This window comes from Peromyscus eremicus, chromosome 8a, assembly GCF_949786415.1.
Source record: "Peromyscus eremicus chromosome 8a, PerEre_H2_v1, whole genome shotgun sequence".
Classification (NCBI taxonomy): domain Eukaryota; kingdom Metazoa; phylum Chordata; class Mammalia; order Rodentia; family Cricetidae; genus Peromyscus; species Peromyscus eremicus.
The window spans coordinates 33,071,856-33,099,648 of NC_081423.1; the positions used below are offsets into that span (position 1 = coordinate 33,071,856).

At 49.8% G+C, this 27,793-nt stretch overlaps 1 protein-coding gene across 2 annotated transcripts in view; it reads left to right on the forward strand.

The window, feature by feature from the left end:
- The first annotated feature begins 5,532 nt into the window (after window positions 1-5,532).
- Window positions 5,533-27,793, forward strand: part of Rasgef1c (RasGEF domain family member 1C) — a 39,994-nt gene continuing 17,733 nt past the window's right edge. Inside the window, exons 1-6 of one of the 2 annotated variants that reach the window (XM_059270429.1) lie at window positions 5,533-5,662; window positions 23,250-23,432; window positions 23,598-23,720; window positions 24,805-24,942; window positions 26,679-26,879; window positions 27,631-27,705. In XM_059270429.1, the coding sequence (XP_059126412.1) occupies window positions 5,534-5,662; window positions 23,250-23,432; window positions 23,598-23,720; window positions 24,805-24,942; window positions 26,679-26,879; window positions 27,631-27,705 (849 nt within the window). In that variant the 5' untranslated portion in view covers window position 5,533. The remainder of the gene's footprint in view (window positions 5,663-23,249; window positions 23,433-23,597; window positions 23,721-24,804; window positions 24,943-26,678; window positions 26,880-27,630; window positions 27,706-27,793) is intronic. The other variant, XM_059270430.1, reaches the window with a different exon arrangement.

Here is a 27,793-nt window from a genome sequence, read left to right on the forward strand (position 1 = left end):
TACCAGTCTCAGTCCATAGGAGGGGCTAAGTCTGAGCCATCACCCTGCATTCCTGCTGCATGCTAAAGTGCAGGGTAGGCAGGCTCTGCTGAAGCCTCAGTTTCCCTTCCTGTGGAATGCAGATGGCAACACAACTGCTTTGCAAGAGAAGATTTTTTTTAATGTCTCACCACAATATGATATCCACTTAAAGCTGTAGATATGGCCGTTAGCTTCGTTAGCTAATCATATGTATTGAAACTTCACATTGTATCCCACAAATATTACATGATTATGAATGCTATATGAATCAAATAATAGCATTAATCATAAAATACACAGAAAGATCGTCTTTAATCCCAGCACTCGGGAGGCAGGGGCAGGCAGATCTCTGTGAGTTCGAGGCCAGACTGCTCTACAGAGTGAGTTCTAGGACAAGTTCCAAAGCCACACAGAGAAACACACACACACACACACACACAAAGAGAAAAATAAGATTATCAAAATGTAAAACTTATAGCATAAAATCTTTGAGTTGGTGGTGGCGGCGCACGCCTTTAATCCCAGCACTCGGGAGGCAGAGCCAGGAGGATCTCTGTGAGTTCGAGGCCAGCCTGGTCTACCAAGTGAGTTCCAGGAAAGGCGCAAAGCTACACAGGGAAACCCTGTCTCGAAAAAAACCAAAAAAAAAAAAAAAAAAAAAAAAATCTTTGAGTTGGAGATTATCTAAAAGGATACCTCAAGTTAAAATGCTTGTTAGGGAGGCAGTGTTCCCCTAAATCACCTGTAGGCTTTACACAACCTTGCAAACAGCCTTGGAGGATTTCTTTGGAAAATTTGACAAGGTGACCCTAAAATTCATATGGAAATTCAAGGGCCTTCAAATGATCCACTCTTGAATGAAAAACAAAACTGAGCACCCACATTTTCTAATGTGCGGACTTACTGTAAAGCCACAACAGTGGAGAAAACCCCGTCAGTAAGGGGCTTGGCTTGCAAGCCTGGGGGTGGGAGCTCCACCTCAGAGCCCACAGTTTAAAAAAAAAAAAAAAAAAGCTGGGTGTGGTGGTGAGCGCTCGTAATCCCAGGGCTGGGGGGACAGAACCAGGCAGATCCCTGGGACCTTCTGGCCAGCCAGGCTAGTTGATGAGCCAGTGAGAGACTGTCTCAAAATGCATGGTGTGTGGCACTTGAAGAATTGTGACCTCTGACCTCCACACACAGGTGCATTCACGTGAACACACACACACACACACACACACACACACACACACACACACGGGAGGGGGGATGCAGAGAACTGTAATAATTAAGACTCAGTGGTTTTGCCATGAGGATAAGACAGGCACAGAAAAGTCCCTGTGAAATCAGAGTGAAATCTACGACCACACCAAAAGACATTGAGTTGTACACCTCATGTGGGGGGTGGAATGGTGTGTCAGCTTCATCTCAACATGTCTTATCATGTTTTAAAATTCGTAGCAGCTGACTGAAGGGAAGGAGGTTAGTGATTGTGTGTTTGTGCACACACTGGGTGCTGGCTATGGATGATGGCCCCACTATCCTAGAGACTGTAACCTAGGAAAGGGACCGAGCCCAGAATTTTGTGTGGAGCTGCTGGGAATGGGGGTGTACACACACACACACACACACACACACACACACACACACACACACATCTCAGTTTTTCTAACAAGGGCCCTTTCTCTGTGAGCTTGTCTTTTCTAAGGGAAGGCAGAGGAAACACTATGTTTCTTTGTTTTATCACACCACCAATGACTTCATCTTTCTTGTCCTTCCCAGAAAAGACGGTGACGAATTTGTTAAAGTTCAGCCATGAGGGCCTACTCTTCCAGCAAAAAAAATGAGAAATATTCAAAGCAGCTTCTTGCTTTTCAGAGTTATTTTCAGCTATTTCGGGTCTTATTTGGTGTCTTGGTTTTTTCAAGCCCACGCCATATGGCCTGAGCTCCATGGTGGCCATTTGATGTTTCTCTGAGTCCCGCTGTCTCTAGGGATACCACAAAGACCTGCCCTCCATAAAGACCTGCCCCAAATCCCTCACAGGATGGAGCTTCTCAGGCTGCAGCAGGTTCTCAATTTCCCAACGTTCTGTGCCCACCCTGGGTTCCCCACACCTATGCATTCAAGTCACAAATCACCATTATGAAAAAAATACATACAAGTTTTAACCCATTTCCCCAAATTTCCAGACTTAGAGGAGAAATGTAAATTGTTTTGGTTATTAATTCTTCATTACCTAAGATTTTCTGTACCCTTGGCAGACATCTCTAGCTGAAAGGAAACGGTCCCGAGGTGTGATGTCTATGTGGTCACTTCTGCCTGAACGTCTGAGGTCATTGTGAGAATCTGATTGCTGATGTGTGTCCTCAGGAAGCAGAGCATTTGCCTCAGTCCCTTCCTGACCAGACTTGAGATAGCCAGAGATGTCATAAGATGAAGAACAGCAGTCTGGGTGCAGCAGGGGTGAGCAGGTGATGGGGCAATGCTGTGGTGGCTTCCCCAGGCTATAGGCAGACCACTCACTTCTTGCCAATGGACATTACCAGGCACGGATGTCTTGATTTGGCCAATCCCCCTAGCTTGCCAGGGAAAGCAGACACACTGTCATGAAAGCCACCACTGGGTAAATAATGCCAGGACATTAATAGAAAAAAGGACATCATGAAACCCAGTATGTTAGCCTCAGTCATTTATCTGGAGTTGCCATCAGTATGCACTTGGCAAGTACCTACCAGGACTGGTTCAGGGCACTCAGGGGTAAGAGAACAGGCTGGGAGCCAGCCAGGGAGTAGTAGCAGGACGTGTCAAAAGACAAAGGTAGCCGGGTGGTGGTGGCGGCGGCGGCGGCGGCGGCGGTGGTGGCACACGCCTTTAATCCCAGCACTCAGGAGGCAGAGGCAGGCGGATCTCTGAGAGTTCGAGCCAGCCTGGTCTACAGAGCGAGATCCAGGACAGCCAGGGCTACACAAAGAAACCCTGTCTCGAAAGACCAAAAAAAAAAAAAGACAAAGGAATCCAAAGGACTGTACACAGCCCAGAAAAGGAGCCATGGCATCTAGGATGGGAGCTGAGACAGGCTTCCTGGAGGAAAGAACATGGGTTGAACCTGAACGGCCTCTGCCAGGCCTGCTGGCGGGAAAGGACAGTCTGGGAAGAGAGTGTAGACACAAAGGTATGGAGAGAGGGAGCACAGAGAAGAGCTGGAAGTGAACACTGTGGACAAGAGGGAGAGCCGGAAGTGGGGAGGGCACCGCTCTAGGTAGGTGAGTGCAAGAAAGAAGTACTGAGTGGGCTCCAGCTTGGGGTGCAACCTTAGGCAGGGACTCTTGAGAAAATGAGGGTGGGGACCTGGCTCTTTGCTGGCCAAGAGGCCCGTAAGATGGCTGCACCTTCATGCCTAGGCTTTGTGGCTCTGTGGGAGAGCGTGAGTGGAGTCGGATGCAGACTCCATCTGGAAGATACAGCTGCTGTGGCCTCAGGGTCTGAACTGCTAGGGACCCCTGCACCCCTGTTCCCCAACATACACCCCACTGCCGGAGCCACCTCATGGACACCGGGACACAGGCGCTCAGCCAGGGCCTGAATTCTGAGCTCAGTGGAGGCCGGGGCCACAGAACAGTGATGGAGGGACAGCAGTTCAGGCCTAGAGATGCTTCCCAGAGGTGGGCACCTGAGAGAGGTTAGCAGGCTGGGATGACCAGCCAGCTAGCTGGTGAGCATGTGCGGTCCTGAATCCCTGGGTCAGGCTTGGGACTCCCAGTGGCGGCTTTTCCCCCTACTGTTCCTCTCATCACAGAACTTGTCACTTGTCCTCCTGACCCTCCTTGGTCCATCTTTTGGGAGACATGAGTGGAGCAGGACCCCACCAGTGGAACACTGACTGTCTTCAGCTCCTGGCCCCACTTTAAAAGCCTGAGACCCACCTGGGAAGTAGAGGGGGCTGTTCTACAGCCAGTCGGTGGGAAGACGCCGCCCCCACCCCACCCCGAGGGCTCACACTCCGACCCTATCCCTGAAGCAGGTCTTTGAGGCCGCATCCAAACTTTTGTCTCTCAAGCTCACTCTTAGACATAATTCCCGCAGCCTGCTGAGGAAAAGTAAAGTGTTTATTTTTGCCTGATGTTCCCCGTTCTGGAAAGAGCCCGAGAGGTGTTTGTCAGGAGGTGTGGGTGACTCACACAGCCACTTGGAGATGGAACTGGCTATTTTTGCCCTAGACTCTGGAGGAGGGGGGGGGGTGGGCAGCATCTCTCCAGGGTGCCTGTCACTAGGAAGCAGGTGTTCAGGATGACCCAGCTGCAACAAGAGGCCAAGCCCAAAGCCCCACATTGGCAGCGGGTGCCCATGTGGTGACACCCTCAGCCGGAACGGACACAGCAAGGGCAGTAACACTGCATACCCATCCCCAGGCAGGCTCTGGGGTGGCTCAGCTCACTGCCAAAGGCAGGGTCCCTGGTCCTCTTCTAAGTTTTGTTAGGGTTCCAAAGTTGTAAGGAGGAAGGACTGTGGTCTTTGTTGACATTCCCTTCCCACAAGTCTTAAGAGTCCAAACACAGGGCCTGGCGGTGGTGGCGCACGCCTTTAATCCCAGCACTCAGGAGGCAGAGGCAGGCAGATCTCTGTGAGTTCGAGGCCAGCCTAGGCTACAGAGTGAGATCCAGGAAAGGCTCCAAAGCTACACAGAGAGACCCTATCTCGAAAAACGGAAAAAAAAAAGTCCAAACACAAGCCACTGCTCTAGCCCCCCCACACCTGCACCCCCAGTGTGAGCAGGTCAAGTTCTGCTTTTGCAGTTTGCTCCCTCATCCTTACATATTCCATCTCAAGTCTTCTTTTTCTTGTGTGTGTGTGTGTGTGTGTGTGTGTGTGTGTGTGTGTGTGTGTTCGCCAGAGGAACTGAGCATCCCAGGCTCTCGTGGCTCAGAAACTGGCTCAGAAATCTCACCTCTGAAAATGGTTCTCGGCATCTTATGTGCTACTAGGGTCTTGCTTCCCAGAAGGATCCTATGCTGGGACTAGGGAAAAGATATAGGAGTCCGTGCTGGCTAATTTTATGTCAATTTGACACAGGCTGGAGTCATCTGAGAGGAGGGAACCCCAGTTAAGAAAACACCTCCATAAGAATGGGCTGTGGGCAGCCTGTAGGGGATTTTCTTAATGAGTAATTGATATGGGAGGACCCAGCCCATTGTGGTGGTCCTGGGTTCTATAATAAAGCAGGCTGAGCAAGCCACAAGGAGCAAGTCAGTAAGCGGGCACCCCTCCATGGCCTCTGCACCAGCTCCTGCCTCCAGCTTCCTGCCCTGTTTAAGTTCCCATCTTGACTTCATTTAATGGTGGACTATGATGTGGAAGCATAAGCCAAATAAACTGTTTCCTCCCCGAGTTGCTTTTGGTCATGATGTTTCATCACAGCAATAGTAGCCCTAACTAGGACAAGGGTCTATTATGGGGAACAATGGCCTATGTCGCACAGTGATCCCCACACCCTAGAACATGGAACTTTAGCCTTGAGCTATCTCCCTATCCAATGGAGCAGCTCAGCAGTATTCCTCCTGTCCAGGCCCTGGCAGGACAAGGATGCTTAAGACAGGAGGAGCCAGCACCCCATATAACAAAGCCAATGAGAAGGCAGAGTGGGCAGCCCAGGGCTGGTAAAGTATGCTACATAAGCATTATGATCGAATTCCCCAGCACCCACATAAATAAGCCAGATGAGAGGGCCCATGCCTGTAATCTCAGCCCTGGGAAGGATTCCTGGGCTTGTTGGCTGCCAGTCTACCCAACCAATGGGCTGCAGGCTCAGCGAGAGACCTTGTCTCAAAAAATAAGGTGGAGAGCAATTGAGGAAGACACTCTGATGTTGACCTCTAGCCTCCACATGTGCGTGTGCACTCACACACACACACACACACACACACACACACACACACACACACGAAAGGGAAAGGAAGGGAGGGAGGGAAGGAAGGAAGAAGGAAGGAAAGGAGGGAAGGAGGGAGGGAGGGAGGGAGAGAAGAAGGAAAGGGACAAGCCAAGGAGCCCAACCTGAGGGGCAGATCCACAGGGAAGGGTCACTATACTACGACCAGACCCTGAGGACCGGGATCAGGAGAGGGATGTGGCCTGACAGGCTGGTGAAGCAGCACATAGAGAATCTTCAGGCATCGAATGACGAGGCCAGGTAGGCAGGGCAAGTGGCCGTCTGGGGTCCCAATGTTGCACAGAGGGTGAAGGAAATGCCACTGGAGGACTGGCTTTGGGCAGAGGTTCCCCACAGAAGGTGTACTGGGTGAAGAAGCCACCGTGGCTGATTTAGGAGAGTCGCAGCAGAGACTAGGTGGTCATGCCCAGGCAGGGTGGGCAGTCCTAGAAGACGGCGCTTCTCAGCTGGGGTGAGGGCAGTTCAAAGACACAGTGTCCCTGGGCACTTGTCACTGCATAGGTCTTGGTGACAAAGAGGATGTTGGCACATTCTGGCATCCATTCCCCACAATAAATAAGGGACTTGTTTTCGCCTCACCGACCATGCTGCTTCCCCACCATCCCACCTGCCCTCCAGCTGGTCAGCCCTGCAGAAGCGGCCAGGTCACTGCTGTCCCCCCTGGCCTCCAGCCAGCCATATCCGGAGCTGTCTCCTCCATGCCCTGCCACCCAGCCTCCTCCATCTGCTCCTCCAGTCACCTCCAGTGGTGTCGTGCATTCACTCATTCATTCGTCTATCTGGCAAGCATTGGCAGAGTCTGCTCGGCGTGCTGGGCGGGCAACCATAAACAAGGGTAGGCTAATTAGCAGCTGTTTGGGCACAGAGGATATCCAGGCTGGGGGCCCCAGGAGCCAAGCACATGTCGAAGGGGCTGTGGCTTCAGTATAGCTTGAACCTTCCAGAACTCACGTTGCAATTTAATACTTATTATGAGATGACTTACGTGGTCCAGGGTAGAGAGGGACTGGGCAGCAAGTACCATGTAGACCATCAGTCGAGGGGAAGCCTCTTAGGGAGGAGAAGGAGCAGCCAGGGCGAAGACCTGGAAGGGTGTGTCCAGCGAGAGGACAGCAAGCCCTGAGGTGGGAATGAGTACAAGCTCTGAGCAGAGGTGGTGTATTTTATTCCTGAGGGTAAGGATGGCAGGACTTCACCCCACATGGACACAAGAGAGAAGGTATAATGTTAGATAGATGGGCTTGGTGCCTATGGGGTAGGCCCCTCTAAGCCAGCAGGAAGGCCGGGGCAGATCGTAAGATGTACAGGTGGTACTGAGCGGGGCATGTGTGCTCCAAGCCAATCCACGCCTACACAGGCTTATCATCTTCATTGTGCATGGCGGCAGGAACTGAGGCTTGAAGAGGAACCCCATCTACACCCATACTGCTTCTCTCCACCCGCCTCCTACTTCACCTCTACCAGGTCTCTCAATGTCACACCCATGCTCAGTGGACCCTTTTAAAAATCGCTTTCTATACGTGTTAGGGTTCATGCAGAGGAGCAGAGCCAATAGAATGAATATGTATTCAAAGTGGGGAATACTGGGAGTTGAAGGAATAAACGAGAATGGGGTGGAGGAGGGAATAGTGGGTGTGTTAGCCAAAACTAGGGAGACATTAAAAGCCTTATAGAAACCCTTTAATTAGGAAGCTAGTTTCAAAAAACAACTTTTTAAAAAGACGTTTAAATGGAATTACCCTGCAAGGGTGGAGAGTGCTACCCTCAGGAGACGTAGGCTGTTAAATAATTTTTTTTTTTTTTTGCTCAGTTCCTGGGTACAGTCCATCATGGAAGGAAGCCCTGACATCAGGAGCTTGAGGCAGTTGGTCACGTTGTACCTGAAGTCAGGAATCAGAAACCAGTAAATGCTGTGGTCAGCTCCTGTTTTCCTTTTTGTCTGATTTTTAGGCTGGGTCTTCCCACCTCAATTAATGCCATATAGATAATTCCTCACAGGCAAGCCCAGAGACTAGCATAATCCGCCAAATCCCCTGTGGATGTACCCAGGGGCCTGTCTTCTGGGTGGTTCTGGATCCTGTCCAATCGACAGTATCAACCATCACAGACCTGTGAGGTGAGCAGTTTTGCTCCACTGGACAGACTATCATCACCACAGGTTTGTAGCATAAATCTTAAAAGGTCTTATTAATAAAATCAAACCTGAAGCCAGGTATTGGGGTGAATGCTGGAAGATCAGAGAAGCAGAACAAGCCACAGCTACCTCACCTCGCCAATTCCTCAGCTGATCCTGTTTTCTCAGACTGGAAGCCTCTGAGTCCTCATCCAAATGGATCTCAGCTGAACTGCTGCTCAAAAGCCTAAAAGCTTAACCAGCTCTAGTTCCTGGTCCTCACGCCTTATATACCTTTCTGCTTCCTGCCATCATTTACTGGGATTAAAGGCGTGTGTCATCATGCCTGGCTGTTTCCAGTGTGGCTTTAAACTCACAGAGATCCAGATGGATCTCTGCCTTTGGAATGCTAGGATTAAAGGTGTGAGTGCCACCATTTTCTGGTTTCTATATCTAGTGGCTGTTCTGTTCTCTGACCCCAGATAAGTTTATTGGGGTGCACAATACATTGGGGAACACAATATCACCACACAGGTTAGATATAGACAGTTTGCCCAGTCACGGACTGAACCTTTGAAGCCTTGAGGCAAATTAAGCCTTTTTTCTTTATAAATTGATCGTCTCTGGTATTGCAATGACGAAAAGCTGAGGAGCCTGGGACATGGCTCAGGCCATCAGGATTGGTAGCAAACTACTCATTGACCTATCTTGATGGCAGTCAACAGTCATATTTTAACCAGGAACAACACAGATCAATGAAACGGCTCCGTGGGTAAAGGCTTCTGCCACCAAGCCCGATGACCTAAGTTCAATTCATGGGGTCTGTGTGGTGGCAGGGAAAGCTATCTCCCTCAGGCTGTCCTCTGACCGCCACACAGGCACTATGCCACAAATGCCCTTTCCCTGAGCTTCCCACCTGGCCCACATAGATCTGACCCCTGGTGCTTAAGAACTCAGGGCTAGATGCTAATCCTATGGTGTAGGAAGAAGAGGAGGGTTGGGGGCTAGAGACAACTGGATATCATCTTGATTTTCAAGAGGAGGAAGGTGGGGCCTGTGAACAGGAGTCCAGGCAACTAATGACTTCCTATAATGTTCATACTTCTCAGCAGACCAGTACTAAGCCAGAGTTAACTTCTCGTTCCTATAATTCAGGGAGGGAAATGAGACCAAGAGCAGAGAAGCAGTCTGTCCAAGCCACCCAGCAAGTCGGTAGTCAAATAAAAACACAACTAATAGTCATCCATTCCCTGACTCATTTTTCATTTCAGGCTTGTACCCTCCAGGTGCTCAGTACTTTCTAAGCACTGGGATCATGGCTATATATATGAGAGACCTTGTCCCAGGGCTCACAGCCTTATGGGGGAGACAGAGAAGAAATCGGTAAACAAAAACAGCTTCAGTAGATGCCAGAGGCTATAGAGAAATAACCCCGGTGAAGTCACGCTGAGGGACCCACAGGACAGGTCTGCATGGTGTGAACTGAGAGGTCCTCTCCAGGAGACAGCATCCTCCAGAGCTCTGGATGATAGGGAGTCAACCACATGAGGTGAGGTGGGGGCTCCCAGCAGAGAGACTGACAGCCATTTCTTGCTCTTCTCCTGCCTCCACATTTCCCATGGAAACTGCTTCCACTCACCTGTGTGGCCAATGTTTACCTCCCCAAAGTTGCAGAGGGACCCAGGCCGAGGGAAAGCCCCCTCTCTCTCCCACTTGCTACCAGCATTTACTCAACCTTTATCCCTGTAATGTCCTCTCCCTCAAGCAAGGGAACTTCTTTCTACTCTGCATGCTATTTTTGACGTTTGTAATGTAATGTGCTGATATATATATAAATATATCTATATATAAATATATATATATATTAGAGTTATTACTAAACAAATTCACATATCCATCATCTTATATAGATACTTTTTTTTTTTAATGGTAAGAGCACCTAAAATCTGCTATGGTGAGTTTTCAGTATACAGAAAACCACTGTTGTTAACTGTAGTGGAGGAACCGTCCCTCCGTCCATGAAATCTCCCTGGGTGAGCGAGGCTCAAAGGCCCAAGGAAGGGTCTTATATTTCTCTGCTCTCTGTTGCTACCCTCCCCCAGGGCTCTGAGTGTGGGCTGGCTGTGGGAGTGGGGACAAAATGGGGAAAGAGGCATGCTGGTAGGGAAGTTGTCACTATTTTAAGAAATGTTCTTCCTTCCCACTTTTCTTCAAAGCCCACGACCTTCCCGGGCTGTCCCAGTTTGCCGGCGAGCACCCCTTTCTTAGTTTTCTGTTGTCTGTCTTACTGATACAGTTCCTGCATATCACCACATTGTGTTGCACTGTAAATAAAGATGCTATGAATATGCATGAGATTGTTTGCAGGGCGAGGAAGACGGTCTGAAGCACTTGTGGGAAGCATTTGTGAATCTGCACTGTGGAGCTGCCTGTTTTTATGGGTGGGTTCCTGAGCTGTGTATGAATTACTGGACACAGATCCTTGGGGGTGTAGGTAGTTGCATTTCTTCCCACTATGCTCTGATCTAGTGGCTCATGTTGTATTTCTTAGGTTTAAAGCCATTTTATAATTTAAGATATTATTATTATTATTATTATTATTATTATTATTATTATTATTATTTTGGTTCCTCAAGACAGGGCTTCTCTGTGTAACCCTGGCTGCCTTGAAACTCACTCTGTAGGCCAGGCTGGCCTGGAATCACAGAGATCAACCTGCCTCTGCCTTCTGAGTGCTGGGATTAAAGGTGTGCTGCACCACCAGCATCTAATTTTATTTTTTAATGGCATATATATGTGTGTCTGCACATGGGTATGTTCATATGAGTGCCAGTGCTCACAGAGGCCAGAAGAGGGCGCTGGAGCTGGACTTCACGGTGGCTGTGAGCTGCCTGATGTGAGGACTGAGAACCAAACTCGGGTCCTCTTTGCAGGAGCAGGACGTACTCATAATCGCTGAGCCATAACTCCAGCTGTAAAGGCACTAAAAGCTTTCCAGCACCATATCACTGGTGTCAGGTGTACTGAACATGGCTTTCCTGAAACAAGGGGCCAGTTCCCAGAGGCAAAGCTGGCGTGGATGGAGGGGTGATGCTGGATAGACGAGTGATGTGGGTGTGGGCAGCTAGCTTGAAGGTCTTCTTCCACTAAAGGAGCCAGGCGGGGGGGGGGGGGGGGGGGGAAGCTCAAGAGGTGAAGCAGTAGTTTTATGTGTCTCCAACACAGGCTAATTCATCCTCTGTGAGGAATCAACCCCTGACCACAGACTAAGGAAGGTCATGAGACTCAGCCACAGCATGCCCAGGTACCTGGTAGCAGATGGTACCCATTCAGAAAGCCACAAAGGCTAACCGGGAAAGTACCATGACAGGGCATCTACCCCGAGACCGTGCTTCCTCTTTCTGTCCTTTTGATGGGCAGTGCCTTTTCAGAAGCAGAAAATGGCCATCTTAATGAAGTCCAGCATATTATTTCTCTCTTTCGTGGAACGCGTTTTTTGGTGTTGAACCTGAAAAGCCCAAGATCACCTGAGTTTTCTTCTACATTCTCTCCTAGGAGTTTAGACGTCTGTGTTTGACATTTATATCTACAGACCAAGTTGACTTGATATTTGTGAAGAATGTGATATCTGTGTCTATAGTCACTGCTTTCTTTTTTACACATTTTATTTAGTGGGGTGGAGGTGGGGCACATGCATTCCATGCATGTAGGGTGAGAGGACAACCTGCAGGATTCGGTTCTTTCCTCCCACCATGGGAGCCCAGGGATAGAACTCAGAATTTAGCCTTTACTGAGCCATCTCACCAGCCCTGGGCTAGTTTTTCATATGAGAATATCCAGATGTTCTGGCACCCTGTGGCAGAGGTGATATATTCTCTATCCTATCGCTCTTGTTCCCTCATCAAAGTCCGGTGGACTGTATTTGTGTGGGGTCTGTTTCTGGGAGTTGACTGTATTTGTGTGGGGTCTGTTTCTGGGAGTGGACTGTATTTGTGTGGGGTCTGTTTCTGGGAGTGGACTGTATTTGTGTGGGGTCTGTTTCTGGGAGTGGACTGTATTTGTGTGGGGTCTGTTTCTGGGAGTGGACTGTATTTGTGTGGGGTCTGTTTCTGGGAGTGGACTGTATTTGTGTGGGGTCTGTTTCTGGGAGTGGACTGTATTTGTGTGGGGTCTGTTTCTGGGAGTTGATTGTATTTGTGTGGGGTCTGTTTCTGGGAGTTGACTGTATTGTGTGGGGTCTGTTTCTGGGAGTGGACTGTATTTGTGTGGGGTCTGTTTCTGGGAGTGGACTGTATTTGTGTGGGGTCTGTTTCTGGCAGTGGACTGTATTTGTGTGGGGTCTGTTTCTGGGAGTTGACTGTATTTGGGGTCTGTTTCTGGGAGTGGACTGTATTGTGTGGGGTCTGTTTCTGGGAGTGAACTGTATTTGTGTGGGGTCTGTTTCTGGGAGTAGACTGTATTTGTGTGGGGTCTGTTTCTGGGAGTGGACTGTATTTGTGTGGGGTCTGTTTCTGGGAGTGGACTGTATTTGTGTGGGGTCTGTTTCTGGGAGTTGACTGTATTTGTGTGGGGTCTGTTTCTGGGAGTTGACTGTATTTGGGGTCTGTTTCTGGGAGTGGACTGTATTTGTGTGGGGTCTGTTTCTGGGAGTTGACTATATTTGTGTGGGGTCTGTTTCTGGGAGTGGACTGTATTGTGTGGGGTCTGTTTCTGGGAATTGACTGTATTTGTGTGGGGTCTGTTTCTGGGAATTGACTGTATTTGTGTGGGGTCTGTTTCTGGGAGTGGACTGTATTTGTGTGGGGTCTGTTTCTGGGAGTGGACTTTATTTGTGTGGGGTCTCTTTCTGGGCTATTCTTTCACCATACCACAGTGTTGATTGCAGCTGACTTAGAGTCAGTCTTCATCAGGCTGTGTGATAACTCTGAAGACAGAAGCCCTGGAGAACTTGGCCTAGGTTGACAACAGTATTTGTTTCATATTCACCAGATGCTGATGTGGGCGGGTCTCTTCCTTCCTGCTCTGCTGAGGACCTCCATGTCACTCACAGAAGTTTTCAGTTTCTCCCTTAAGTTCTGGAGACAGGTCACTGCAATTTTAGGAGCAGAGAATACAGGGCAGCCCCCTCTCTCCGACTATTTCAGCCACATGTCCAAGATCTAGTCCACAATTCAGCCCTGCGAGACTCCCAGCTGTGCTGAGCGCCCCCTTCCCCACCAAGACTCTTGCTGACACAACCTCTCTGGCTACTATGGAAGAAGCAGAGGTGAGACCAGAACCTTGAGACTGATCTACATGTACCTCTTCCTGGAGCCTCTATCCAGAGGAAGCAGGCCACTTTTGTAATTGTCCTTTGCCTTGAAAGTACAGTCAAGTGCTATATAATATTTTGGCCAGTAATGGATTGTATATGCGACAGAAGATTATCACCCCATGATGTCATAGTACATTGCTTGCATATTCGTGGTGGTGCTGGTGGCAAAATTACCATGCTGCTACCCCATGTAGATAGCATCGTGTGCATGATTATGTACGCATAACCTTTGAAGTATTAGTTACTTTTCACATTTCTGTGGCAGAAGCAACTGAAGGGAAGTTGGGTCTATTCTGGCTCACCCTTCCAGAGGCTACGGTCCACCATGACTGAGAAGGCACAGCAGTGTGATTCCCATCTGAGCAGAGAAGGTTTAGGGGGTCATGGTGGCACCATCTGAGGTCTACAGGCTTGGGTGTCTCTGCCTTTCTGCCTTCAGCACACAGGCTTGCTCTTGGACAGGCTCCACTCCGACATATTCCATGCTCCTAGAATCTCCAAAATCCTGGAGGTTCCTTACAACTCAGGCTTCTCTTTAAAGCATCGTGTACAATTCATTCAGAGTTCCATGCAGGGGATCTGACCCTGCTACACATGGCCTGATTTCACAGGCTTTCTTTCTGAAACTCTGATTCACAACTCTGCCACTTGTACTTGCCTGCAAAATTGGCACCACATGAATTATACCAAGCTTTGCTGCCAGCTCAGGGCTCTGCCTGATCACGGTTGCAGTAGGTTGCAAATGCCTACACAGTTGAACCAGGGAAAATACTCCTCTTGTTTGAGCAAGGTACCCTAGGGTTTCCATTTCCCAAACACTCTCTTTCCAAAGGGAAGTCTTTCAAACTGTATTTTCACAGGCTGAGGTATTCAGTGGGAAGAGTCTTGCCTCAGCAAAGCATCTTTCCTCTTGTCCAAGTACAAATTGCATGGTTTCTCTTTGCCCCATCTGTCTGCAGCTTTAAATGCATTCTTTTCTTTGCCAAGCTGCACGTTTTTTCACATCTTTTTGCTGTACTTTTTGCAAAATTATCTCTGCATATCTAGCTAAAAGCAGCAAGTAATAACCATGCTGCAGCCAGGATGTGGTACTGTCTTGAAATATCTTCAGCCAAACCATTTGATCGATTACTTTAGAGTTAAGTGTCACCCACATTTTCCAGACACTGACAGAATGACAAATTCTTTGAATATAACAGAAATGGCCTCTATTTCGATTCCTGCTGGAGTCGCTGTTCCTGTCTGAACCCTCATGAGCACTGTCTTTACTGCCTGCATGTCTACCAGCATTTTGATCCAAACGTCTACCCAAATGGCCCACTTAGCTCTCTAGGACTTCTCTACCCCGCGTCTCTGAGCTCTTCCACCTTCCTCCCCTAAGCCGATTGAAAAGGCCGAGGACCACATGGTCAGGTTTGTCACAGCCACAGCTCTACTTGGCGCCAGGTTTCTGTATTAGTCACTTTTCTGGTTGCTATGACAAAGTGCCTGACGGGAACAGCGTAAGGGAAGAAAGATTTGTCTTGACTCAGAGCATCAGGATATTTCAGTCTCTCGTGGCATGACAGCATGGCTTCTGGCCATGGTGACAGGAGCTTGTGACCTTACATGGTGACCAGAACAGGGAGTAGAGAATTCAGATTAGAGCCCCTGGTGACCACAGCCTTCGGAGACTACCCTTTGTGCTCCATTACGCTTTCTCCAGCTAAGCTCCACTTCTCAAAGGTTTGACAATCTCCCAAAATAGCAGCACTGGCTGGGAGCCAACTTTTAAACACCAAGCTGGGATGGGGCATTTTTAAATTTAAACCACAGCGCTTGTTAATGATAATGAACTTGATAATAAAACTGGTTGATGTCTTGGGGTTTTTTTCTTTGTTGGTAGTTGTTTGTTTGTTTGTTTTTTGTTTGTAACTTTGTGATAAAATGCCCAAACAGGATCAACAATCAGGGAGAAAGGGCTTATTCTGGACCTCAGTTCAAGGTGCAGCCCCTCACGGCAGGCAAATCAAGGCAGCAGAGCTTGAATCAGCGGATCACATTGCATGCCTAGTCAGTGGAGAGCAATGAATGTCTGCACCATTCATTTCCCTCTCCCCATTTATATACTCCAGTATCCCATTCAAGGTATGATGACACCCACAGTGGGAAGATCTCCCTACCTCAATTAATATGATCAAGATACCCCTCACCACACACACAGACATGCTTAGAGGCCCATCTCCTAGGTGGTTCTAAAATTCATCAAGTTGACAATATACCAGCCATCACCCTTGATAATAAGTATACCATGTCACATGGGCACAACTTTGTACATATGTGTTTGTCACTTTTCTTGATTAAATCACTTTCTCTTGTCTTTGATTTGCTCTCATATTTTTTGTTCCCCATAGCCCTCAGAGCAATGATATATGTACACACACACACACACACGCACATGCGTACACACGCACACACGCACGTCCTTGGTACACAATAGGCTGCACCAACTGGTCTAGATTTGTATAAGTATATACCAGTGTTCACACAATGATGAAATCACCTAATGATGCATTTCTCAGTCATTAATAAACTCATTTCCTAAATCTCCAACAATTAAGCAATATATTGCTGCATATTGCCTAGTGATAGATATATGAGAAAAACTGTAAATAAAAACAAGGAAACTTTTAGCACAAAAGTCAAGACGCTTATCCACCAAAGGTTAGGGTGAATAGTGGGACTGATGGAGGGAAGGGCATGATACATTGTAGCACCAGTAATGCTCATTTTATTAGCTTAGGAAGTAGGTCGCAGATGTTCATTTTATAACAATGATAGTAATAATAATAGTTGTTATTATTTAACTTCTGGGTATGCTTATAGAGTCTTCTTTTTTATTTTTTTATTAATGAAGGGGAAATACCAAAAGGACACTTCTCCGTGGTCTTCTCCAAACAGGACTCAGGAGTTACTCTAATTGTATAACCTGGGTCACCAGCTCAGCAGGAAAAGAATCCAATACTTTCGTGAACCAGATTCTTTCACCCCCACCCTGCCTCTAGTCTTCCTGACTTTGGTGCCAACCAGTGCAAAAGTGACTTCTGGAAGCAAAGAAGCGTCATGGGGTGGGATAGTGGTAGTGGGGTTTGGGGTGGGGCTTGGGGGGCGGTGGAGAGATGGCTCAGTGCTTAAAGGCACTCCCTGGGTTTTTGTGAGCCTCGTGATGGCTCACAACTGTCTGAAAATCCAGCTCTGGGGGATCTGACACACTCCCTGACTTCCATGGGCACCAGGTACCTACATGGTACATATACATACTTGCAGGTAAACACTCGGACATATAAATTAATAATAATAATGATAACAACAACAATAGCAGCACAGTGATTGGAGCCAAGCATTGGTGGGTGAGCGCCTTTAATCTCAGCACTCGGGAGGCAGAGGCAGACAGATCTCTGTGAGTTCAAGTCCAACCTGGTCTACATATCGAGTTCAAGGACAGCCAGTGCTACTCAGAGGGACACCCTGTCTCAACTCAAAATTTCAGAAGCGTGGTGATTGGGACGTAGAAACAGTAGCCCTTTGCTGTGGTTTCGGGGATCAGTTAAGTGGGACAGCTCTTCATGGGCTGGTGTCCTTTGACCCAGTGCCTCTCCTCAAAGTTTAGGAAATGGCTGTCGACAAGGCTGAGGGCGGGGAATGGAGCAGGGGAGACGCCAGCTTTGCCCTCTTTGGAGAGCTCTGTTTTTCAGCAGCCAGCCTGCAGTGGGTCTTGGTGCTCCCCATTTGCAACAACAGATTTCCTGCAAGTGTCCCGAGCCCTTCAAAACCACTGCTTCTGGGAGTATGGAAGCAGCAGGCTGTGTCAGCAGGAGCCCCAGGTAAGTGCTCCCCTCCCAGCCAGTCCTGTCACCAGCCACCTATGGATGAAGCCAGGTGGATTAAAGGGTGCTTTAAGGATTAAATGACCAGGAGTGGCACAGAATTTGTTTCTTACCGAAACCTCTGGAGATGAGAACCTGTCTGGACTAGGTGGAGCAAATTCTTCACCCAGACCCTTGGAAACAGCTCTGTGTTGAGGGCCTCAGCCCTGAAGGACATAGGTTGTTCCTTGTTCCTGAAGAAGCAGCCAAGCAAAGTAGCAGCCTTGCTGCCTTGGGTTGGCTGCGACCCTAAACACCTGCCTCTAGATGCCTGCCCACACAGCAGGTTGGCTCCAGGCCCTGAGAGAAAGCTGGGGACTCTAGCCTCTTCCCCAAGCTTCCAAAAGCTCTGAGGAGAAAGAAAGAAGTACAGCTGAATGGAGCCAGTTCTGCAGAAATAGAAGTGATATCAGAATGCCACGAGCAATCGTATGCCAACAAATTGAATAAGCTAGATGAAGCAGATGGAAATTCCTAGAATCATAAAAGTTATGACATCCGAATTACAAAGAAATGAAGATTTGAAAAAGCCCTGAGACTAGTTAGGAGATTGGGCTAGTGATCAAAAGCACCAACAGAGACAAGGCCCAGACTTGGTGGCCTCACTGTTAAATACATGAAGGAGAACTAATACCAATCCTTTCAAACTTTTACCAATAATCAAAGGGGAGGAACACTTCCTAGCTCATTCTATAGGGCAAGTATTTGGTCTGATGTAGGGTGTCCTACAATAAAGGAAAATTTGAGAACAATATTTCTTCCAGGAACAGTGATGTGATGCAAAAGTCCTCAACAACAACAACAACAACAACAACAACAACAACAACAACAAAGCAATCAAACCAAACCTAGCAGCACATTAAAAGGATTGTACTGCCGGAGTAAGTGGGAGCCACTGATGGAAGGCAAGGATGGTTCAACTGGAAATGGACGGAGTACACAGTTACTAGAAACACACATACACAGGCCCAGTCATCTCAGTGCAGAACAGGAAGTGGCGAAGTTGAACAGTGTTCATGACAAAAATAAGATGACCTAAACACAGTAGGTAAAGTCCCCATGAGGGTAGAGGGCTGGCAGCTTTTCTGCTAGTGTGAAAAATAAGGGGACCCTTGCCAGTACAAGCCACAGAGTGGACTTTGTCGTGTAAGCCTTGGCTTGGCCACGTCAGGTATGATCCAGATTACAGCCGATGCACACACCTTTCTTCCCAGCACCCCTCCCTTGTGATTATTGTCGTGGAGTGTGTGGCCAAGGATTTGATTGGTGTGAAAGGACAATGTGATTCAAAGCACTTGGCCCATGAAACTGAATCTTGGTACAAGTCAAAAGCACCGACGTCGTCATATACCCCTTCACCCCAGCAGTGTTCAAAGGGTTGCTCCAACATGCCCGCCAGCACTGATTATTGTATAATTCTTATCTATTTCATGGTCTGTGGTGGTTAGTGGCTCCCGGCTCTCTTATGAGGGATTTCCTTGATTAGGTTAGCCTCAAGTCATGCCTGTGAGGGATTATTTTAATTAGGTTAAGGTGGGAAGACTTACCCCAAAAGTGACTGGCAACATTCCTGGGCTCTGGTTCTGGGTTGCATAAAAAGGAGAAAGCTAGGTTGAGCACCAGCCCTTATAACTCTGCTTTGTCATTATGGATGCAATGAGACCAGATGCCTCCAGCTCCTGCCACCACAGCTCCTCTGCCCTGATGAACCGAGACAGAATAAACCCTTTCTCCCGTAGGCTGTGTCTGTCAGGTTATTTTCTCACAGCAATTATACAGTAACTTATACGTGGTCTTACTCTAGGGTGTTTATCACAGCAGTGATACAGTAACTTATACAGGTCTTACTCTAGGGTATTTATCACAGCAGTGATACAGTAACTTATACATGGTCTTACTCTAGTTTGGATCTTGAGGTTCTTCCAGAGACCTCTGCATCAAAGCTTGGTCCCCAGGATGGTGCTGTGGAAAGGTGGCAGACCTTTAAGAGGTGTAATGCAGTGAGAGCTCTTCAGGTCACTGGGGTCATGCACCTGAAGAGAACTATGGTAGCTGAGCTCTTACTCTTCATCTCTTTCACTTACCAGCTATGAGGCAAGTGATTATTTTTCTACTAAGAACCCTATCGTGGTGTCTCTGCTAACCCAAAGCGATTAGGCCAGTCGGATACTGACCAGAAAGGAAGCTTCGAAACAGTAAGCTGAAATAAACCATTTATCTTGATACGTTGACTATCTCAGGTATTTGTTACAGTACTGTGAAGCTCAGTGATGCGTCATGAAATGGAGACCTCCTAAAACCATATTGTCCCTGGATCCAGTTCACACACACAGCTTCATGCCACCAAAAATGCCACGAGAGAAATTCAAACAGTTATTGCTCTGAGAGAGAGACAGAGACAGAGAACACAACTGAGTGTGGTACCTCTGGGAACCAAAAGAGGGCTTTGTGAGTCACAAGAGAAGTATATGCTCATAACTGCTTATCTCCCCAGACTAGCTTTTGTCTTTTTGTAACTGGCTTCTGCCCTTAGCCTAATGTCCCCAGTGTTTCTCCATGCCATAGCACATATCGGAATTTTCTCCCCTTTTAAAGAAGAATAATAATTCATCATATATATCTAGTACATTTTGTTTATCCATTCGTCCGTTGATGAACATGTACGATGCTTCATCACTGGCTTTATGGAATTACTTCTGGACATATAAATAGTGAATAAGATGGTTTTAAAATTAAAATAAAATTTTAAGCAAAAAAAAAAAAAATGATGGGCTGGAGAGATGGCTCAGAGGTTAAGAGCAGTGACTACTCTTCCAGAGGTCCTGAGTTCAATTCCCAGCAACCACGTGGTGGCTCACAACCATCTGTAATGAGATCTGGTGCCCTCTTCTGGCCTGCAGGGATTCACGCAAGCAGAGCACTGTATACATAATAAATAAATAAATCTTAAAAAAAATAAAAAAAATTTTAAAAAAAATGAAACAAACCCTGGCCTTCCACAGAAAGATTTCCCAGATGTATTGTTAGTGAAAAGAGTCCAGAGCTGATCAGTGTGGGGGATATGCTATTTTGTATGTGTGTAATAAAGAAAGGGGGAAATATATGCTCATATTGTCTTTGTGTAAAGAGGCTATAGGGAAATAGTTAAGAAACTAATAAAAAGTCAGTCATACTTACAGGAAAAGACATATGGGGGCAGGGTCTGGGGCCTCCACAGGCTTCTTGGAAAGGCTTGTGTTTCCACACATGGATGTGTGATATCCCCATCACCCTGTTCTTTCCCTCATCCCCTACTCTGTCACTCAGGACCTGCCACCCGGCCCCTGCCACCTAAGCACACCTTCCGCAATCATCCCAGCCTTCACCTACGTTGGTCTCCTGCCAGGCATGTTTTTCCATGGGCTCATTCCTGCGCTCCGGCCTCAGTGCAGTGACTTTCCCAACCTCCTGTGTGCAGCCTGTCCCCTCTCGGATCATCCCTGTGGGACACTCCTTCAGCTCCCAGTGTGAACTTGGGGATCTAGCCACCCACTGACATGGACCCAGCATCAAATGCCCGATGGCCGCTAAGCCAGGCCCAGAGGTATTCTGGGAGCTTCCCTGATTGTCTCGTGAAGCATCCCTCTATGGTTCCTCCCACCATGTGGCAAACTGCTGCCCTGTCCCATGGAGAGTTTCAGTGTTACCTCCATGTTGTCACTAGGCTGTCTTGGAGAAAATTGGACCAGGGTCCAGGACAGGCTGCAGGGTGAAGAGGTAGCAGATATCACTCAGGAGAGAGGGGACCTTTTAAGCTCACACACTTTGGCCTGTGGAGTTAGAACCAGGTGCTGAGCCCCAGGCATGAGACAGAGCTGGCACCCGCGGTCCCTAGAGATAGCCACCTTCTCCAATGAGAATCTTCAGGGGACCCCACCCCCACCCCTGCATCTCTTCATCTATAGTGGCTTCCCCATGTGGTTGGACAAGAGGTGGTTTGTGAAATTTATAGTTTCAGGACTGAAAATTGAGTGCGTACAGCTTGCTAGAGAGGTGACAGTCTGTGACTGTCACCAAGGTCAGGATTGTCCAATCTGCCTCCACCTGGAGTGACCAACCCCCTACCCCCTTTTTTTGGTTTTACGAGACGGGGCTTCTCTGTGTATGAGCCCTAGCTGTTCTGAAACTTGCTTTGTAGACCAGGCTGACATAGAACTCATAGAGATCTGCCTGCCTCTGCCTCCAGAGTGCTGGAATTAAAGGTGTGCGCCACCATGCCTGGCGACCAAGCCCCATCCCAGCACCTCCAACACCACAGACTGTGGATAGCTCTCTGAAGGGTTCCCTCTCATCCCTGAGTGTGCTCTGACCCCCTCTCTTTCTGTCTCTACTCTCAGGTCAGAGTCACTCAGGGGCAGAAAAAGCCAGAGCCGTTCAGGGGGCAGCAGAGAATACTAAGTCCTGGCAAGTTCCTTGGGGTGATCCCATAAGATTCTGTGTTTGAGAAAGCGGGGTGACCTGACTGTCTAGGCTGAGGCTGGTCCAACACCCACAGACTGGCCTATAGGGATGTAATGAAGAGCTTCTGGGAGTAAGCATACGCTCCTTGTAAAAATGTGCAGCAGCCCTCTGCTGGCCAGGCCAGAGAGACTCTCTGGCACTGGTGGAGAGGAGGCCTGCATGGAGAGAACACTGTAATGCCTACAGAGGGCTTTCTCTACACCAGCAGCTGACAGAAGCCCCAGACTTACAACAGGACTCTGAAAGTCCCCTGGTGTCCACGAGGGATCAGGCATGGCCATGGGACACTGGGAGGAAGCAGGGATAGCCCCAGAGGTGTTTCAGACACGGATTGAGGGAAGAGGAGTGAAGAGGGTGGGAGCCACCCTGCAGGAAGGACAGCGTATACAGGGGGTCAGAGTGGGACATATTTGGAGAGGAGTGCAAATGGTGGTGGCAGAAGCCTAAGGGGAAAGGGAGGAAGCAAGGTTGGGTGGGTGAGTGGACCTGTGTCACAAAGCTCCTGGAATGGCAGCTGCGGGAGGCAGAGATTTGAACTGCACTGGCAAGAACGCCAACTTGAGCAGATGCAGATAACCGGGAAGTCTGCAGCATGGCTCAGGAAGTGCTCCAGCTCTAACACCATTCTTGGAATGTGTCTGCTTTCAGTCAGACATGGTAGTGCAGGTCTGTGATCTCGGCTGCTCAGTAGGCTAAGGCAAGGGGACCATAAGTTCAAAGGCCTGCCTGGACTACAGAGTCCATACAAAGCCAGCTCGGGCAACTTAGAAGACCCTGTCTCGAAATGAAAAGTAGCAAAAGGGCTAGGGATGTTAGCTCAGTGTAGAGCCCTTAGGTAGTATACACAAGGGTTCACTCTCAGCTCTCTCCCCTAAAAAAAGAGTGTGCCCGCTTTCCCAGATCCTCATAATGACAAGATGAACTCAACAATATCGAGCTTACATCCATCCCCCCAAAATCCAGTCAATAGGACCTCAGGGGAACAATAGCTTCAAAGAGTCAAGGAAGATCTGAGATTGTTCCTGAACCCCTAGTCTGGATCACAGTCATCCCTGAGCCACTCTTTGTGGCCAGTAGCTGGGGGAATATGGTGACTATTAAGGACTATTAAGGGTGAGCATGGAGGCTCACCCCTAGAGTGCCAGCCCCGGATGAATCTGAAACGGGGGTTGCTGAGAGTTACAGGCCAGCCTGAAGTATAAAGATGAGAGAGAAATAGAGGGAGAACCTGCTTCTATGGAGGGTTTCCCAGGAAGAGAAGGATCTGGAGAAACGGACAGTGAAGAAGAGAGTTCCTAGGGGAAGAATTGAGGGGCTACACGAAAATGGAGAGTGGATGCTGGGCTGTGGAGTAAGGGACACAGACCGCCTCACGTGATGTGCTCACTGAACTGAAGCGGACAGCGAGAGGCAGAGTTCTCCAGCCTGGAACCCAGCTCGGGTTACCCCAACTGGTTCTTACCGTTGCAGGCAGGCATGCCCCGGACACTGAGTGCCTCCGACATGGTCACCCCGGGCAGCCTCAGCCCGCCTCCCACAGAATCCACAGAAGGCGAGCAGGCTGGACAGCCCCTCCTGGACGGAGCTCCATCTTCAGCCTCTCTGGACACTCTGATTCAGCACCTAGTGCCCACAGCCGATTACTACCCCGAGGTAGGTGAGCCTCCTGGCAGGGAGAGGGGCAGGAGAGAGCATGGGGCAGCTGATGGGATGGGACAGTGTGTGTGTGTGTGTGGGGGGGAGGATGGCCTCGTGCCTGGGGAGTTGGGGCAGGCTGGTGACACACTCTCTGATGCGCTTGTGCGGTATCCTCCCCAGAAAGCCTATGTCTTCACCTTCCTGCTGAGCTCACGCCTCTTCATCGAGCCCCGGGAGCTCCTGGCTCGGGTGTGCCACCTGTGCATAGAGCAGCAGCAGCTGGACAAGCCGGTGCTGGACAAGGTGAGGGGCTGGGCAGGAGGGGGCCCCTGAGTGCATCTGTATCCCGGGGGCATGACCTCCCAGTGTCAGCCTCTCCGGGAGACTGTGGTTGCTCCGCCCTCTGGAAAGGGAGCCTATTAAGTTTGTGACTTATTTGAGGCCCAGGACCTGCAAGGACAGGCACCCTTATTCCTGTGCCATTTTCCAAAGTCCAGTGAGAAAATGTTAAAGCCAGACCTGCTGCTGGGCTTCCGTCCAGTTGCATTCTATTTCTATTCTATTTCCATGCCATGGCGCCTCAAACCCTTCCCCTTCTCCCTGACCTCATGGTTTTCTACACCCGTGGCAGTCAGGCTTCTGGGGACTGTGGTAGAATTCCAGCTTCAACCGGCTCAAGGAAAGGACATGGCTGACTCGTGTAACTGCCTTCTCTTTGGGGGCCCAAGTCCCAGCACTTAGGACATGGGTTTCCTCACTTGGATGCTCTGTCCTGATCTCATCTGGGACTAAGGCCTCACCCTGTGCTGGCAGATTCTCCTGCACGGTGGTAGGTGGCCTCCTCTGTCAGGGAGACCTTCTAACCTTTGAATCACGTGGAAGGGCCTTTAAAGGTAAAAGGTTGAGATTTCATTGGCCTAGTATAGGTCACATGCTCATCTGTGTGCCAGTCATTACGTGATAGAATAAGATGATGAATTTGAATGCTAGGACCAATCAGGTAGTGCTCATATAGTTCCATCCCTGAGCCTCTTGGGAAAAGAGAGGGAGCCCCGTGGGAAAATTAAGATACCCTGACCCTGGGAAAGAGAGAAGCCAGGGATGCTGTAGGCCACAGAAATGAGATGGACCCAGCCTCAAGATGTGTGTCTGCCTCACTCCCGTCCCCTGTGTGAGCAGGGCCGAGTGGGCACCTTCCCCTCCCACCCCCCAGTCTGATGTCCTCTCTCTGCTGCACGCACAGATAGCCTGAGGCTTACCACCGCTCCTGCGGGGGGCCCATGGTATGATCCCGACAGGCAGAGCATGCTCAGTGAGGGGCTCCTGGGGCCCTGAGAACTCCTTACTACCCCCGCCAAGTGGCCCCTGCTTCTGCTTCACCTTGCAGGCCCGAGTCCGGAAGTTTGGGGCCAAGTTGCTCCAGTTGTTGGCCGAGTGGACTGAAACCTTCCCCCGGGACTTCGAGGAGGAGTCCACCATTGGACACCTAACAGACGTCGTGGGCCGCATCGCCCCGTGTGACGAGGTGGGCCAGCCGGGGTGGAAGTCACTCCCCCTTCCTGTATCTTCCTACCAGGACCTGAGCCCGTCTCCAGCCTCCTCTGGGCTCCTCTCTCCCCACACGGCATAGTCCAACCCCTCAGTGGGCCCTCCGGAGCCCATAGAGGAACCAGGCCCTGCATATCAGGGAGGGAACCCAGGGTGAGGTTTAGGCCCAGGATCTCTTCCTCTCCCTAATGGTGTTAGGTGGTGAGTAAGACCCACCAATGGGTGCAGATGGACTGGTGTCCAGGCTCTCTGGCCCAGTAAGCCACCTGCAAAGTCCCATATCCAGGGACCTGTGCTACAGGGGCCTCCCTCCACTGCCCTGCTCCCCATGCAGAGTTGAGCTGGTAGTCAGTGTTCGTGGCCAGGGACCTGTAATTGGGGCAGGAGAAGGGCTCCACAGATGAACCACGAGAGCTCCTGAGAGCAGGGTTCCCCCACTGCCTACTGCTGCTCTGCCAGCTCCCAGGATAGCTCCTTGGCTCGGGAGGAGTAGAGTCATCTCAAGGGGTGACATTGGCCACAGGCTCACACACTCAGGGGGCTATTCTGGGTTACTGGCCCAAACTTTTGGGATATGTAGATGTCTCAATAACCCATGTGGCATCTCTCTCTTTAGAAGTAGTGCTTCTGGGACTCAGTGGTTAAAAGCAGAAGGATGTGAGTTCAGTTCCCAGCATCTACACCAAGCAGCTCACAGCTTACCTGTAACTCAAGCTCCAGGGGACTGAAGCGCTGTTCTGGCCTTTGAGGGCACCTGCACTGAAATGTACACACCCACACACAACAAACATGTTTGCATCCATTTTATTTATTTATTTTTTTAAAGAAATAAGGTCTCGGGTTGGGGATTTAGCTCAGTGGTAGAGTGCTTGTCTAGCAAGCACAAGGCCCTGGGTTCAGTCCTCAGCTCCAGAAAAAGAAAAAAAAAAGAAATAAGGTCTCTGAAGGAGAGATGATGGATTGCCCCCTTGTGGGTAGAAGAGGGTGCCCCTGCAGGAACCTCTTGTCCCTCAGGGCATAATCCAAACCAGGCTGTCGATCTGAGCTCCACGTGGAACAGGTTTGTCCTTGCCCCATTTATGGGGTACATGCTGCATGCCCAGAGCTGGGCTGAGCTCTGGTGACAGAGATGGCATTTCCTGTCCCATTCAGCATCATTCTAGCTGGGGCCCTGTCGAAGAAGTCTCACTGAAGAAGGACTGAGGCAGGAGAGTGAGGCTGGTCGGGAAGGCGTTTCTGAGCTGGGCTGGAAGAGCAGGATGGTTCCCACGGGAGCCAGTAAGAGGCCAGTCCTCTGGGCAGGGCCTGTCCCATGCCGTCCCTTCCTCCTCTTCCTTCCTTCCCTAGCTGGCCTTCTCCACTTCACCCCGAAGCTCAGACAGCTGGTGTACATTAGCCAGAGATGTTCTACCCAAAGTATTTTCTCAGCTCCCACCTGGAACCCTCCAGCCTGCTCCCTAACAGGCCTTCACTTTGGCCCCAACTACCACATGTCCAACATAGGGTCCTTTTTCAGGGTGGGATAGGTCCCACGATATTTGCTGGTACCTGGCCTTGTTCACAGAGGCGTGCGTGCGCGCACGCGCACCCACCCACCCACCCACCCACACACACACACACACACACACACACACACGGAGGCCTGCGGCTGGGGATGAGTTTGGGGTGTGGGTATTCAGGCCTGAGCACCTTCTCCCCTCACCCCTGCCTTAGACCTACGGGAACAGGATGCATCAGCTCCTGCAGACCCTGCACCAGAAACTGGCATCACTTGGCCAGGGGCCAGAAGGCCTGGCAGGGGCGGACAAGCCCATCTCGTACAGGACCAAGTCTCCAGCCTCCATCCACAGGGAGCTCCTAGGTGTCTGCAGCGACCCCTACACGCTGGCCCAGCAACTGACCCATGTGGAGCTGGTGAGTGGGACGTACCGAAGGGAGCCATTATAAGTAGCCAGCATTGTCCCCAACCTGTCTTTCCTGATCTCAGGCTAGCCCAGGGATCTAGGCCTAGTGACCAGGGGCATCTGCAGAAGGCCTTGGAGCAGTCCCTCAGCATCCTTGGGCCTGGGACGGGAGGGTCTAGAGGTGCCAGCATAAGAGTCTAGGCAGAGCCGGGCGGTGGTGGCGCACGCCTTTAATCCCAGCACTCGGGAGGCAGAGCCAGGTGGATCTCTGTGAGTTCGAGGCCAGCCTGGTCTACCAAGTGAGTTCCAGGAAAGGCGCAAAGCTACACAGAGAAACCCTGTCTCGAAAAACCAAAAAAAAAAAAAAAAAAAAAAAGAGTCTAGGCAGAGGACAGAGGAACTGGATTCAAACTCTCATGATGCCATTCAATATGTCTGTTCTTCTCAGGCCTGAGGAACTTCCCATTTGGGCCCTACATGCATGGGGGTCGGGGGAGGGAGGCTGCCCTTCCCAGCTTTCCAGAGTAGCAGCTAAGTCCCCCTTCATGCAGGTAAAAGGGAATGAGCTGACCTTGCCCCAAACACATGGTGTTCTATGTAGGTGCAGAGGCCAAAGGCCCCCCACCCCCAGAGAAGCAGTGAAGAGAAATGGACGCCTTCCTGCCACACTTGTACCCCTCACGGCTCCCTTGCTGCCTTCCAGCATGCAACCCCTCCCTCTGCCTTCCCTCTTTTCTGACTCTTCTCCCTTTCCCACACAGGAGCGACTAAGACACATAGGACCTGAGGAGTTTGTCCAGGCTTTTGTGAACAAGGACCCCCTGGTGGGCACAAAGGTAAAAGGTTCTTGGAAGAGCTGAGACAACATTGGCCTCCACCCAGTGGTGGTCATGTAGGAGGCGGGGGGGGGGGGGGGGGGGGGGG